Genomic DNA, 17,074 nt, shown 5'->3' on the forward strand with positions numbered 1-17,074 from the left:
AGAGTCAGTGGGTGGGTGTGCATGGGTGTACGGGTGCTTGGGCGGCTGGGCTGGTCGGTCGCTTTTGGTCCACTATCAGGGGATGAAATGTAACATTTGGTAGCTTTTCGTAAATTTTCGACTTTCGCTTGGTCTCCTTTTTTTTTTTTGTTCTGTTTGTTTTTGTTCGTTTCTGGGTTCTCGGCTCTCGACTCTCGATTCTCGGCGCTTTTCATTTTCCCATCTCAACTGGGTTTTTCGCCTTTCCGTTTGTGGCTTTGCTGCGGGGGGAGTGAACGGGAGTGGGATTGCGGGTGGGGGTGGCTACTGCCTTTGGCTTGGCTCGCCCTCCTGTCAAATTGACTGCAAAAAAGGACCTCTCCTTGGCAGCTTCACTTTCGTAATTGGCGGTCTGTTCGCTGCTGGCTCTGCCAGCCTTAGCTTCCCGTTTCATTCGCAGTTGGTCCGTCAACCCAGGCGATCCGCATTTGCGTCCGCAGCAGGTTTCCGATTTCAGAACTCTGATTCCAGCGGCAGCGAATCGCGTCGGCATCTGAACATCTGAAAAGATTCTAAAATTGCAAGTGACTTTGTGCACCGGTTACACTAAAATTGTTAACAAATCGCCATATAATCCTAATTCAAATTTAAAGTGCGCAGTGCGGAACATAAATCGAAGCAAACTGGATACGTTAGGGTTCAAATACTTCCATCAACGGAAAATGGGCACAGGTACGAAATGCGTCGGAATTTCCCAATAACCTCTAGTGGGGATACCGTCGGCAATTGAAAGGGTGTTTTAACAAAAATCATCAACAAAAGCATCTACATCCGTCAGATTGATAGCCTTAAACAAAAGTGAACAAGTGATGGTTTTAGTTTTAAGACATTTTTTGTAAATAAATGTATTGCCTGTAATTGCATAATTGAATTGAAGAAATTAGAGTATAGCCATAGTGGTTCTTTTAACGCGTAAACGATAAGTGAACTTATTGTAAATCATGAAGTATTTGTTTTCTATAATTTATTAAAATTGGTAAACTGAAAGGGGTGTACGCCATCTAAGAATCACATAGTATGTTAAGTAATGTGCAAGTGATAAACCTTAGGGAATAAGTAATATAGTATTAGCAAATGTTCACATTTCTTTCTTCTTCACAAATTCTTGACAGGATCATAAGTCAAGTCTATATAGCCATGTAAACCTATCTGTATCAATACATTTGCGAGTTAATTTTTAAAGATTTGATTGGAAACTGTACTATGTTATATACTTGCAACTCCAGCAGCTTCCTTCGAAGAAAACTTTAAATATCCTGATCACAGATAGTTTGGGCAATATATTTGATTAATGAAAAAAGAAGATTTGACAGAAACGTAACAAACATAGCCAGACCATATTGATGACATTTTGATTAGTTCAAAGATGGAAAAGTATCAAAGAAATTGTATCGTTTTCCTAGTTCAAGATACCATGACTGTCTAGTAAAAAGTGGTACAGCTAGATTGTAATTTACAAAAACCTTTCACTTCGATTTCTGATGTTGTTCCAATTATGGCATTAGTATTTCCATTTTCCTGTTGGTCTCCCACGTCACTTTGATTTCCGAATGACCCATTGTGAAGCTCTCACGCCGATAATGCAAGCCCCTCACGTTTTCCCACACCCGATAGGCTTTTTGCCTATCTAAACATGTCCGAGATTTCCATAAAAATGCAAAAAGCATATTGAATATGTTTAATATAAAGACATAACCGGCACACACCGGCCAACTACCAAATAAAAAAAGGGGTTCCAAAGTAGGAAGTGATGGCGTAAGTAAACAGAAATATGTAAAATCAACAATAGCGAAATTTAAAAAAGAAAACAACGGGCTGAAAAAGGTTCGTGGCCCAAGGTGTCAGTGGTCCTTCAGATTCCGATTCCGCATCCGAATCCGATGCAACCCCAGAAAAGGGCCACTCGAGAGGTGTTAACACGCTGCGGACAATTGACGATCCGGAGGGTGTGAAAATTGGCAACACGCGCCAACCGAACGGCGACCCAAAACCAAAACCATGGCCACAACCGAGGGAACTTCACCAGCGACAATATGTCAAATGTCACAGGACAAAGGACCGCAACAAAGGGCGAGCGTTTTATTTTGACAAGTGCCGAGTGTTGAACTTAATTTGCGAAGCGTGCCAGTCAAAGGGCTGCCATCCATCCCCACATCCTTCCATCCAGCTCCCGCCCACTTTTCCGCACAGGATGTGGGCGTGTGCGGGCCATTTTCACAAGCTAATCCGCGACAAACACTCTCCAAGCAGCGCCCAAAGTAGGCAGCATTCCTTGGGCGTGACGCACTGGTTTTAACAGGGCGCACGAGCTCCGGCAGGATTAGCTCTTAATAAAAGTTAAATACGCCAATGATTAAATACACTTACTTGCCATTGTTGTCGCACCAGGCAGCTTATATTTTCCAGTGGGTACTTCAAATGTTGAAAGAATTTCAAGACAATCGAAGGTATATTTGATAATGGTTGTTCCAAACTGATAAAGAATCTTAAAACCTCGTAATCCTTATATTTCTATTTTCTCATCTTGAGATCGCTTCATACTTAGATATCCTTATTATAAAGCTACCACTGCCAAGCAATCCACAGCTATTACATTCACCTTATTATCCTTTTTTAGCGGGCGATCGCCTGTTGGACATTCCCTGCAAGGTGTGTGGCGATCGCAGCTCCGGCAAGCACTATGGAATCTACAGCTGCGATGGTGAGTCCTGGATGCGATCGAGTTGACAGGAATGTAAGCTTAGCTAATCCCTTTCAGGCTGTTCGGGTTTTTTCAAGCGGAGCATTCATCGCAATCGGATTTACACCTGTAAGGCCACCGGCGATCTCAAGGGTCGCTGTCCGGTGGACAAGACCCATCGGAATCAGTGTCGCGCCTGTCGCCTGGCCAAGTGCTTCCAGTCGGCCATGAACAAGGATGGTAAGTACCACCAGGACATACCTTTCCCGCGCCACAAGTATTGTTTTACTTGCCAAAAACACTTAATTATGCAGCAAATTAGCTCGGGAAGCCTGTTTTCGCCAAGGCTTTTGGGCATAAATTACATTTAAAGTGGGGGAGGGTAACCGAAATGCCGGTGGCTCCCGCCTTTCCAGCACTTGTGGCCAGACTCCAGAAAATGCCATTTGAATTTTGGCTGAATTTGTCATTAAGCTGATTATAAATTATGCGAGCCCCAATCCTGTGGTCGTGCCTCGGGGGCAAAAACCTTGATGGGGGAAAGTGTTGGAACTGATTTAAGATACATTTACTTTGTTTTAAAAATGAAAAAGGGCAATGATTTTGGAAAACATTTATTCGAAATTGCCAAAATTATATGTTAAATATAAATTGGATTAAGAGAATAGAAGTTATATTTAAAATTAATAATAATCAGTCCGCTGATAAATTTCCAACTCATTATTGAGAAACCCAGCAACATTAGCTGCTCGAATTTGGATATCGACCGAGTGTCCCCCATTCAGGCGGTAATCGGCAGTCGGATAGCCATGACCAAACCGAGAACACAGCTCAATGCAACAATGCTAGCTTTAAAGCTCTTAAGCCAACATTAAATGTAGCATAAAAACACATAATAGCGACGAACATTCTCCGTATCAACTGCCAGTTGGCAGATGGCGATGGCAGTCGGGGTGCGGACTTTGGCCGACTACATCCAGGAGCCAAACTCATCTCATGGATGCGATGCCAGTATTCAATGTTCAGTATTTGGTATTCAGTGTTCAGGAGCTGCCATTGATGGGTTCACTGCACAGAAGAGCCGGGCCAGAAACAAGGGACCAGAGCAGCGTGAGAATCGCAGCAGATTTTCTCACACGCAAAGGCCACTCTTTTGGGATGGGCGGTGGATCGAGTGGGTGTGGGTGGGTGTGCTTTTGAGGCGTGAGGGTCGATTGACAATGTGCACTTAATAGCGGATTACACGCATTATCCGTTCGCTGAAAATGCGACTAAAATGTATTGACAATCAAGTGATGATGCCCAAAGCTCGAACTTAGACGTCAGTCAACCCAAGGACCTTCGCAGCGATGCTGGCTTGTGGACCGAGATGAGGGGCGCTAAAACGGAAAGGGTCCTTTGCCACCACCACCCAAGTGAAAACTAGAGCTGCCCACAAAAAAAAAAGCACAACTGGAAAAAAGCAGGATGGAATTATAGCGATTAGAATGATAGCCGACGGCGAAGTTCTCTATAAAGGAGTATGGACTTGATGCAGTTGGGATGAGTGCTCCATAACTCGCAAGATCTATATTACATTATTATGGCTAGTTACACCTTATAATCCTAAACTGCCTTTTTGGGCTTTAGAATTCTTCTCAGATTCGAGTTACCTGCCAAAGTATCCATCATTACTACAAATACTGTACTTTTCAGGACAATTCCCCAACCAAATTCGGGGATCCTGTAAACATCGAAAGTGGCAGGATATGAGCATGCTGAGAGATGTACACACGTGTTCCTCACATTCCTTGCGATATTTTCTTAGTTTGCCGCTACAAAGCCTCATGTTGGGCTGCCTTTTTGGGGTTTTTCTTGGCTGGTTCCGTAAATAAACAACAAACAGCCATGGACGCCAAACAATTCACACATCTTCCACAAGCCCCACACTTTTGGCAGCCACCCTATGTGCTAGATGTACCCCCAGAAAAATGCTCCGCCCAAACGCCATTCTAGTTTCCCCAGACAAAATGCTTTTGTTGTTTAGAGCAGAAAGCAAAAAAGCCACAAAAATCGTTCAGGGCACGTTTGTGTAACATTTTTGTGAGTTTGGATTGGGTGGGTCATGTGAGTAGTAAACTTGTTGTGGGGGTTCGCTGGCCTTATGACTGTGGTGGGGATTTTGGGGATTGAAAGAAGTTGCTTCTGTGGTCTGCCCTTCTCAGTTTTCTCATTTTTCTTTTTAAGTTAATTGCAAATGAAGGGGTAGATCTGCCATTAATACAACCAAAGATTTACTATCTATGTATCTAAAAATGCAAAATAAAGTTCTTATACTAACTTGAATATATATACTTCTTCTTCGTTTCATACATATATCAAATTAAGCTGTAAAATTGTGGGTTTTTTACAAAGCTCGTTTGCCCAAAGGACATGGCAATTTGACAGTTTTCAGCTGACCAATCAGCATGCCACCGTACTTTAGAGCTGACAAATAAGTTATTATGGGAAAATATGACAGGCGTCGCACATTTCGCTGTCAAAGCTTTCAGAATTCTGAATTCAGAAGCAGAACTGCCTCCCCCAAGCCAGACTGACAGAATTACAAATGTTGGCTACTTTGTATGCTAATATCCTGGCGGGGAGGATGCGGATTGAATGTTGGAGGTTTGAGAAAAAAAATGGAAGGGACGACAAGAGCTCTCCTTACAAATTATGTTGCCACTTGTCACATTTAATGGTATTTGCATTTGTATACCCCAAAGTGTCAGCATCATCAACACGCATACTACACGTAGCGACCCTCCTGAACCATCCCACAGTTTTTCACTTTCTTTTTCTTTGCCAATATTTACGCGGCGATTTAAGCGGATTTCTCATTTTGAGTGATTTGTGTCGCTTCTCGAATCCCATTCTTAAAAAGCTCCATTCACCCGAGCTCCGTAAAGTGGGCGTGTAATAATGATGGGGTCATTATTCCCCCGGTTGTGTGATGAGCCGAAAAGTGATATGTAATGATGCTTATAATGGCCGGGCAAAATGTGTAAATATCCCAAATGGAGACACTTCTTACAATGGAAGTTACAAAGGAGGATTTGGAAACATAATTTTACAATGCTGGTATTTGATTATAACTTGAAATGAGCATTCCCTTCTGTTTTTGGGTTATTACTCAATGAAGTTCTTTCTGAATCATTTGTTTTCAAAATATGGCGAGGTACTATATTTGTTTGTAAACTCTATTAGAAGGAGCTAAGCAAAGAATTCCATATTTGTTAAGTAGGAGAACGGTGCGTATGAGTAATAAGCTTATAAACTATCTCAATCTTATGTTCTTGGCCCTTTCCTTCTTATATGCGCACATCACAATGAATAATAATATTTATTAAAACTAGCTCTATACTTTATATGCACTAAAAGTGAAAGTCGATCAGATTTAAATATGAACAGGAACATAAGAAGTAATTTTCTGAGCTATAGGTATTTTAGTTTGTCATGTTCTTGCCGAAGAAACCAATGAAATTACTTAGAGCTTCTACAGGTCGGCATGTCTAACTTTATTAATCAATATTGGAATAAGACTTACAATTGTCCTTTGTTTCCACTGCGAGGCTTAATGTGCATCGGAATCCAGTCTTCTCGACTTGAGTCGATATGTACTAACTTTAACTTTAGCGCTTAACGAAGGCAACTTTCTCCGCCCACACTTTCCGGCAAGGATTAAGCGAGGCAAGACGATAAGACAAACAGCAGAGACAATCCCAAGTGGACGAGCGGAAACCTTTTGCAAGATTCAGCCAAGTGTAAGCCCATTGGAAAGGACGGCAGAATGGAGTGCTCTTAGTTGCTGTTGGTGTTTCCCGGTGTCACTGGCACCTAGGAGTGTATACTCTTAGTTGTACAAGTATTTTGTTGCATACTTCTGGGCTCTTAAGCCCTTTTGTCAACAGACTGTGGTTCCCCAGGCTGGCTTCATTTTTGGTCCAAGTCTGTGGGACTGGCACTCGTTTCGTTCGTAATGGTGTCAATGTACACTTTTGTTGTTGTTGATGTCTATTCCGGAGACGACTTTTTGGCGCTGGCGCAAAAGGCAGTCACTGCTAATTTCATGACCACATTTTAACGTATTGATTTTTGCTGATGTGCAGCCATATACACACGCCTTCATATATTCGTATACATATGTGTATGTGTATGTACATATACGTACATACATTCGAACCCTGCTGATATTTATTGTGTAGCTTTTAAGCCGCCCGGTTCGGTTGAACCAGCGTTGAATTCCCCACGCCACATTGCGTATACGCAATTTCATTTACACATGGCTGCAGGGCACAGAAAGCCATGGCTGAGAGACACGCCCACACATGCAAATTCACACGCACACTCACACACACATGTGCTGCGTGTTTTACTTAATTGACATTATAGCCTACTACGATATGTGCATACACTTTTGCCAGAGACTGTGCGACATGTAAATGCGCCTGGCTTGCACATGTCATGGACACGAACCCCAGCATTCAGGAGCCCATCATCCCCATCTCCACCCACACCCACACACACATGCACACCATACACATCCTGCCTGCATTGCAGTGTGCGTGAGTGAGTCAAACGTGTCAGTGTCAACATTAAAAGCGGATTTAAAATCACTTACCCACTGGGCGAGCACAACTCGAATGAGAGTCAGAGGCGTAAAAGCCGTTGGCCTCATCATGTCCGTAGCCACTTGCCACGTCGAATGGGCGGTAAACACACGGACATGCACACAAAGTGTCCAGGAGTCAAGCAGCAAATCGATGGAACTATCCACTACCGATCGAATGATTCAACTATAAGCAGGAACAATGCCATACCCTTGAAAGCAACTTTGAATTATCACCATCAATAGGTATAATAAAAGTAACCTTGTATTAAGTTATTTAAAAGATATATCTTTTTCGAATGTTACTGTCCTTCGTTACTACGCAAACCTTCAATACAGTGAGCTGTAAGAATAAACATAATCTAAACTCATGAATATTTAATTATTATGCTTATAAGGCAAATAGCTGGCATATAATGCAAATCTCATGAATATGAAATCTAATTAACACTTGACTTATAAACTCTTACGGAAATCAAGGAGTTTCTCTTTTACCCCGAATTTTCCGCAACCCCCCATCCCCCTTTTCGCCGTAGAAAAACACCTGGAAAACCTCCCAGGCTTTTCCGAAATGTGGTACAAAAAGTTACGCCCGCTGGGCGAAAAGAGCGAGTGGAAAAAAATGACAATCTACAAATCTAATTAGCAACTCATTACGAGGATCGCAACCCTGCTCACAGGACACCACCTCCGCCGCAGGACAGCGAGGCGCAAATGGAAAGAGAGAAACATAGCGAACATATTGACCGATTTGCTGAAGTTAATCAATTAATTAGGGTAGCGCACAGGGAAGCGGACCGGAAGTTCTCCACGAGAGCAAAAACAATTATGTCAAAATACGTGCGTTTGAGGGGGAAAAGGAACCATTTCGTAGGCGGCGAAGCTGAGGAGCGACAGGAGCGGCGGACAAAGGCCGCAATGTCTGGATGCCAAGGAAAACGCGGCGGAAAAATTAATGATAAGTGGCAGTGGAAAAGCGAGCTGCCACACAGCTGGCAAGTTCCCACGGCGAGACACGACCACGGCGACTTCACGACGATGCCGCACGCAAACTACCAAATGATGGTCATCATCATCAACATCACGGCGAGCGGTGGCCAGGACGAAGGATACGCAGCCGCCCATAAGCTGAAAAGCGCAACGCGTGCCCCAGAAATCGAAGCAAATAAATCGGCAAAATCGGTAATGAGCAGATGCGGGGCATATATTATGTCGTAATCAAAACTGAGCGCAAAAGGACTTCGACTCGAGTATATCAAAATGCGTTCGTTTTGTTTGGCAGGCAAATTAAAAGTAAATAAGGCAACGTTTGCAAATTGAGTGTGTGGGCATGGGCGAGAAGCGTAACACTCGAGAACAAACCGAAATAAAATAAAAAGATACATAAACCGTGAAATTAGGAAAACACTTGAAGTGATTCGATGTGCTACGAGCAGGGGTGTCTGTGCAGACCCAGTTTTCCGATTCCATCGAGGGTTGCAAAGGGACTAGTAGCCGAGTGCTTAATAGTCCATAATGGCCACATTATGTCGGCACAAGCTGCTCCAGTGCGCAGTCACCCACGGAATTGTGAGGCCAACAATGGAGTAAGAAATGGCCAATTGTCAAGTACTTACGGATATCTCAAGCATTCAATCATTACAATAGATACTTTTAATTATGTAATTACCGTGTTTGGGGAGGAAATAATGCTCATCCATTTTATTATGATCTAGCTATTAAGCTAACTTATAGCTTTTGATATTTATTAGATTTTATGGTTTGTGCATTTTTTTAGAGCCTAATTGGTATGATTCCCAGGTATCAAATAGTCGAAATATCCAGCATCTATATAGTGACACTCACTCACTAACTTGATTGCTAAAAAAGAAACTGTATGAAATCAAATGCAATTTATAAATTTTATAAAATGCTCAAAAGTTGATTCCCAAGTTGAAAAATTATATTCCACTTAATTCAAGTAAGCTTTTTCGAAACGCCTGCAGTGATTTGCCTGTTTGGTGTTAGAGTTCAGACACGACTTGTGCATTTTCCATTTTCATAACTTGGCAGTAAGTAAATCGTTACTTTTTGCTCATCAACTTACTTTTCTGCTTTTGCCTTCAAACAAAGTTTTCTATGGGGAAAAAATGGCGACGTCCCTAGAAAACGTAGAATGCCAAAATCAAAAAGGATGTGGAAGGAACCAAGTACTTATTTTAAGTTTTTTCCGCCAAGGCAGCTAATTTTGTTGCCTTTTTCACGCGTTTCTGTGTTTGAGGAAACAAAAAAAAAAAAGTGGGAAAGTGGAAAGTGGGTGTTTCAGAGTCACAGCCAAGGGGTTAACTTGAAGTTTGAGTTCCGCAGGGGGTATTTTCAACTTTTCTTTCGCATTCAGCTGAACCGCAATTTTTTCGAGTCGCGCTGAAAATGGGGACCTGAAGTTTGCTAAACCCGCAGCATAAAAATTTGATGAGTTTGGCATTTTCTTTAATTGAAATTTGTGATCTTTTAAAAGCTTTGAGACTTCTTCCCGCTCTAGGTGGCAATGTGGCAACTTTTTTTCTAATTCCAACCATTGGAGTGGAGCGCGGGATGAAGAAGAAGCCAAGCTCAAGTGACTGTAGTCATTTTGCGGGGGAAAGACGCACTCACATATGCGATTAGCTGGGTATTAAAATGTCACCCCTTTTGCGCCACGTCATGCAATCTACAAGATTCGCAGCGCTACTATAGATACATTTAATTACAAACAAATAAAAGTCATGACAGCCACTCACACACACGCACACACACATGGTGCCCAGGTTTTTAGCTCGCGGCATGTGCAACAGTTCTCACGCCCGAGGACAGTTCATCTATCCAATCCGCTACTTTGCGTCCTTATAGCTCGTATCTTTGCATCTCCAGCTACCTAATAATCGGTTTATTATTTCTTCCCTCTGGCCCCGCCCTCCCCTCACCAGTGACCCAAATCGGCTAAGGCCCAACCTTTGCGACCATGCCACAAACAGCCCGTGCCGAAAAGTTTCCAAAGGGATAGATAGCTGCGGAAGATGAGAAGAAAGCCAGCCAAGAGTATCTTTGAAATTAGCTTTATTTATTTAACTACTTAGAGGCAGATTATCGCAATTACACACTTCAAATGTTTTTATGCAAACCAGATGGGTTCGTCACATGTAAATGGCAAGCCAATGATTTAAAAATTACTATAAAGTTAATCTATATAAATGTGTGAACTTGTAGAACTTGTAAATCTAAGGACTAGTTACATAATGAATATCTAGATTTTGTATCTATGAGTACGCTTTGTTTATTATAAGATACATACCACACATCCACTTGTTACTCGGAACTTCTAAATGTTTTCAAAAGTCAACACTCATTTTCCTCTCCCCCAGCTGTGCAGCACGAGCGCGGTCCCAGGAAACCGAAGTTGCACCCGCAACTGCATCACCATCATCATCATGCTGCTGCCGCCGCCGCTGCAGCGCATCATGCAGCAGCCGCCCACCATCACCACCATCATCACCACCACGCCCACGCAGCGGCCGCCCATCATGCGGCAGTGGCTGCAGCGGCTGCCTCCGGGCTGCACCACCACCACCACGCCATGCCCGTCTCGCTGGTGACCAATGTCTCGGCCTCGTTCAACTATACGCAGCACATCTCCACGCATCCGCCTGCTCCGGCGGCGCCACCCAGTGGCTTCCACCTGACGGCCAGTGGCGGCCAACAGGGACCGGTTCCACCAGCTGGCCACCTGCACCATGCTGGCGCCGGACATCAGCACGCCACGGCCTTCCACCATCCGGGACATGGACATGCGCTGCCTGCCCCACATGGCGGCGTGGTCAGCAATACCGGCGGCAACTCGAGCGCAATCTCCGGCAGCGGACCCGGCTCCACGCTGCCCTTCCCCTCGCACCTGCTGCACCACAATCTGATCGCGGAGGCGGCCAGCAAGCTGCCGGGCATCACTGCCACAGCCGTTGCGGCGGTGGTGTCCTCCACCAGCACGCCCTATGCCTCGGCGGCGCAGGCGTCGTCGCCTAGTAGCAACAACCATAACTACTCCTCGCCCTCGCCCAGCAACTCCATCCAGTCCATCTCGAGCATTGGATCGCGCAGCGGTGCTGGCGAGGAGGGCCTCAGCCTGGGCAGCGAGAGTCCGCGCGTCAATGTGGAAACGGAGACACCTTCGCCCTCGAACTCGCCGCCCCTGAGTGCTGGTAGCATTTCGCCAGCGCCCACGCTGACCACCTCGTCGGGATCGCCGCAGCACCGCCAGATGTCGCGGCACAGCCTGAGTGAGGCAACCACTCCACCCAGCCACGCCTCTCTCATGATCTGTGCCAGCAACAACAACAACAATAACAATAACAACAACAATAATGGAGAGCACAAGCAGTCGAGCTACACATCCGGATCACCAACACCCACAACGCCCACGCCGCCACCGCCGCGTTCTGGTGTAGGTTCCACCTGCAACACGGCCAGCAGCTCCAGCGGCTTCCTGGAGCTGCTGCTTAGTCCGGACAAGTGCCAGGAGCTCATCCAGTACCAGGTGCAGCACAACACACTGCTCTTCCCGCAGCAGCTGCTGGACTCGCGGCTGCTCTCCTGGGAGATGCTGCAGGAGACGACGGCGCGACTGCTCTTCATGGCGGTGCGCTGGGTCAAGTGCCTCATGCCCTTCCAGACGCTCTCCAAGAACGACCAGCATTTGCTCCTCCAGGTAGGGATGCTCCCCTAGTTTAAATAGTATTCTTGGAAATATACGGATGCAATAAATTACTCGGTAATCTAACGAAATCATGCGTTTTGTTTCAGGAATCCTGGAAGGAGCTGTTTCTGCTGAACCTCGCCCAATGGACTATACCGCTGGATCTAACGCCCATCCTGGAATCACCGCTCATCCGCGAGCGTGTGCTGCAGGACGAGGCCACGCAGACGGAGATGAAGACGATCCAGGAGATCCTGTGTCGCTTCCGCCAGATCACACCCGACGGCAGCGAGGTGGGCTGCATGAAGGCTATCGCCCTGTTCGCTCCCGAGACCGCCGGCCTGTGCGACGTGCAGCCGGTGGAGATGCTGCAGGATCAGGCGCAGTGTATCCTCTCGGACCATGTGCGTCTGCGCTACCCGCGCCAAGCAACCCGCTTCGGCAGACTGCTGCTCCTGCTCCCCTCTCTGCGAACCATCCGAGCGGCCACCATCGAGGCGCTGTTCTTCAAGGAGACCATCGGCAATGTGCCCATTGCCCGGCTGCTGCGCGACATGTACACCATGGAGCCGGCCCAGGTGGACAAGTGAACCGGCCACGCATTTCAGCCGAAATGAAATCAAAATCGATTCCCTAGCACCTAAGCGCCATCCGTCGGTCGTCGTCATATGCGAACTTATTTGTATTCCAATGCGACCCGAATCCTTCATTCAGATTCACTGCGGCGGGAGGCGGGCCAAACTGGGGGCGGGAGCTGCAGATGCGATGGTTCGCAGGACGCCATGTAATGGAGGCGTATGTACTAACCGCGCTCCTCCATTGGCGATGCAGTCCGCGTTGATGGCGCACCCACACCTTGATTTATCGCCGGCAATGCGTCGGGGTCTCCTTACTTTCGCTTCGTTTTCTAACATTTGTATCCTTATTTTATTTCATCTTTTTCCACGGATTTTTCTTTTTGACTGCCTGGGCGGCACTCTTTATTTATCTTTCATTCGACGTTTTGTCGTCGCTTTTCTAAAAATTCCCCATGTTATTTCAACCTGGCAAGGACCTCGCAGTCCCATTCCCGCGCCCTTACTTACAAATCACTCCCCATCCAGCGATTCCGCAATCGTTGTTCGAATTTTTTCGCGCTCTGACTAGGAAATACCCTATAATCAGACAAATAAAGAATATCAGTTGAAATTCTTTTTTCAAAGCAGCTCTAAAACGGATTCTGAGTGGAATACCTAATCGATATCAATAAATGTAAAAATTATACATATCCTTCTGTCTTACCAACTTTGTTTGCCTACTATAGGGTATTAACAGTCGTCAAGGACCCTTCCTTCATCCCTGAAAGTCTGCCCACTTGTACACTCATGATTTAATATGACTGCCTTTTTTTTAATACCTTCCTCCCGCTTTTTCTCAGTTTCCACTTTTTTACCATTCCGGGGTATCATTTCGAATAACGCGTTTAGAAATCGTGAAAATGAAAAAACAACTTTGCCGCAGGTCAAGCGACCAATTTATGTTGCATGTTATGCCTCACTGTTACTGTTGGCTCGTTGGTTGCCTCTCCGGCTTGATGTTTCGGTTAGTTGTATCTAATGCATAGACAGATACAAAAGTATCTGTGTATCTGGACATGCACTTGCATCCGTACGGGGGGCACTGAAATGTATGAACTCCACTTGTGCAAGCCACCGAATGCTTTATAATTGAGTTTTTCACATTGATACTCGTAAGAACGCGAAGTTAGATATAGCGAAAACAAAACATTAATTAATATAAATGAATGTAATATTATGGTCTATCTAACCATCTAAGGCAAATTTAAATAAATTAAAATATATTTAAAAAAAAAACAAATTTCATTGCTTTTCAATTATTTTTCGTTGATAAAATAGTTATGGGATATTTGGAAACTTTTCTTTAATCCGATTCGAATATAAATGGATATTGGTAAGATATAGAACGCTTTACCCAATTCGGAGCCGGATAGATTTCAGCGTCGTAGGCGCTTGGTAAATGAGTGGCCGTGGCCAAAATGTTATTGATATGTCGCTACGTACCGAAATCATAAAAATATGAATTGCGTAGGCGTAAATTTCAAATTCTTTTACTACCATCCTTTTACTGAAAATGATGTATGAGGATGTTAATACATACATATCGGCCTCATATTTAGATACTATAGTAAAGTAAAACTAATTTCAATTTAAAGCAAAATAAAGAAGTGGTAAACTAATCCTAACCGCTTCCGTTTGACCGCATTTTAGAAAGGTTTTGAAATTAAAAAGTGATCCTTACCAAGTGCCAATAAATATTTCAGATTTCAAGGAATAAGTAGATATATCTAGTACCGAATAAAATTACATGAGAACATTTCAAAAAGTGTTTTTACTTGAACTTCAGATCCGTGCAGCTTGCATTACCCAGCGAGTGATGCCATGTTTGCTGCAACTAAACAAATTAAAGCGCCTAACCAACCGAAAACCTTGTAAGCCAATGCAAATGCTGTTAATGGATGTAATGCCGCACAAAACGAAGAAAATATTAACCAGTTTAAACAATTAAAACAATTAAGTGTTTCCACACTATTTGCAGAGCAACAGCGAAGGGGCCACAAAAAGATGTTAAGTAAATAGCATCAAAATAAAAAAAAAGGTGCCGAAAACATTTTGCAGGACAAAGCGAGCGGCAAATAAAAATGTAAATCATAAAAAGCGTAATGAAAATAAAAATCCTCAATTTGTATGCTGTCGCATATTCCGCAATGCTTAAGCATTGTCCAAGTGGGGGGGATGGCGATGGTGCCACCACCACCTGATTCCACCAAGGCGAAGTGGACTCAACCGGAGCTGTCATAAATTCTGCCAGCAGACACCAATCCTTTTCAAAGGACATGTGCGCTATGCGTCTATTATTGATGTCCGGTCTCCGAACATCTCCTGTCATCAAAGAGCCCGATTCAATTGTCTGAGACAAATGTCTTTGGCAAAAGGTAAGGAAAGAGGTCTTATTTTGCATATGCAAACGCCGGCAGCTCCAATTCGTAGAGGGACAGCCGCACAAACCGCTCGGACATGTTGCACATTACCCTTTCGGATCTGCTCCACCAGCTACCCACCCCACCCAAAAAAAACCGCCCAACTCTTGGGGGTAAAAGTTTTAGCATCCGCTGCCAGTTCTTTTCACACTTTTCTTTTTGCCGCTGGCCAGGGGCAATACATCTTGGGCCACAAAACACAAAATCGTCTTAAGTATTTTGTGTGGTTTAAATAAAGTAAAAATAATAATGCCAAAGTAAAACCCAATGCCCAGATGTCCTGCTCAAAAGAGTGCGAGTGTGTAAAGGATAAGCGTGCTACATCCGCTTAGCGATGTCCTCATCTAGTCCTGGAATACTCTAATATGAGTAACCAAGCCCTCAAAAACTGAAAAACCAAAGATGGTATGGTGAATTATAGCGTAGCTAAGTAAGATATTATTCGCTTAATTGTTACTTTCTACTATATAAATGCATACATATATATATATATATATATATATATATATATAATTACAAACACATTTTTACTTAATTAACGTTATTTGCTTTAATATTGTATCTAAAGGGCATTTAAACGTCAGCTTAGCTAAATTCCGACTGAAACTTTTCGTTTTCTTTACTCCTTTCTTGCCATTTATTTTTGGGTCTCGTGGTTGCGTAAATGATTTTATTTCGTTGCTGTAAAATTTTTGATGTACTATTATTCTATGCCCAAGTCCCCAATGTCCATCATTGTTTTTTATAGACACATTGCTGTGTGCAAAGGGTTAATTCCCCGCACCCCCATCGCCGCCAACGAGGAGCGCTCCTCATCGTCATCATGACAAGCGAATCAGCAGCCTTGGCCAAAAAGGTGGGCTGCATATGGGATATGTGATGTGTGATATGGGTTATGGGTTATGCTATATGGTATATGGGATATGGTCGAGTGTGTGGGCACAAGATCCACGCAATCTTGATGATGTGAATTGTGGCACTTGTCCATCGAATTTGGGGCGTGGGCCGGCATATCATGCTGCAGGATTGATAGCTGTTTGCTAATTTTGAGTTTTCCGCATACGCCTAGTATGACGGGTACTCCAGGTCAGCGGGTGTGTATGGAAAGACCACGTGTATGGCTGTAATCCATGGCAGCTACAAGAGGATAAGCCAATAGAATGGGCACAATGGATGTGCAACTGATTGGGAGTCTAAACACTTAAAAGGAGGAGAAACTAAGCTCGGATTTGCAAAGATAATACATCCACGATGTTAAAAATATTTCATAACTTTATCTACCTATATCAATGCGCAGATATGGATACAAATATCACATTGGTTTTTCTTTAATATATGACTAGATGATAGTTACAGGAAGTACAAAAACTTTAGTAGACAAGAAATCGAAAAAGGAAAGGAAAAGAAGTAAAACGTAGCAGTCCACTTAAAATTCCGCAAGGAAATCATATTACCGCCACGAGAACCAGCCAGTTCCTCCTACTCCCACTACCACTCACATCCACACACCAACACAGTGGGGATCGGGAACGGGAATCATTTTCCTGCTTTCCCAGCTGCCGTCGGAACAGGGCAGACCAGACCAGAGATACCAAGTCAGGCCACGAGCATAACGTGCAGCTTTCCAGCTTTCGCCGCAATCAATTTTACGGGTGCACAGCAGCAACAACCAGGAACAGGCTGGGATGCGCCAGTGGAATTAGAGCAACCCCGAGCCCAGCCACGTCAACGCCAAGCCACTCAGCCACCACCCGGCCACCTCACGAGCGGAGTTAGACGGCGTGCCAGGAGGAAGAGTAGCGCACGTGGTCCTGCTCACATGAAGGTATTAGTCCGGAACATCGCTGCCATGGCATGGGTCAACACCATCGCGCATAGAGGACTCGACTGCATCCATGTATGCGTAGGCGTGCAGGATATTTGTCCGGCAGCACGGTTAAATACAAAAAATCCATTCGTCAAATTGACCGATAACAAGGTACAAAT

The 17,074-nt window shown here is 44.3% G+C and overlaps 1 protein-coding gene across 1 annotated transcript; it reads left to right on the forward strand.

Moving 5' to 3' along the window:
• The first annotated feature begins 701 nt into the window (after nucleotides 1-701).
• On the forward strand, nucleotides 702-12,641 carry LOC117150157 (zygotic gap protein knirps). The gene is made up of 5 exons (XM_033316956.1): nucleotides 702-711; nucleotides 2,657-2,740; nucleotides 2,798-2,959; nucleotides 10,727-12,063; nucleotides 12,159-12,641. The coding sequence occupies exons 1-5, from the start codon at nucleotides 702-704 to the stop codon at nucleotides 12,639-12,641; spliced, it is 2,076 nt and encodes a 691-aa protein (XP_033172847.1).
• The last annotated feature ends 4,433 nt before the right edge of the window (nucleotides 12,642-17,074 follow it).

This window comes from Drosophila mauritiana, chromosome 2L (genome assembly GCF_004382145.1).
Source record: "Drosophila mauritiana strain mau12 chromosome 2L, ASM438214v1, whole genome shotgun sequence".
Classification (NCBI taxonomy): Eukaryota; Metazoa; Arthropoda; class Insecta; order Diptera; family Drosophilidae; genus Drosophila; species Drosophila mauritiana.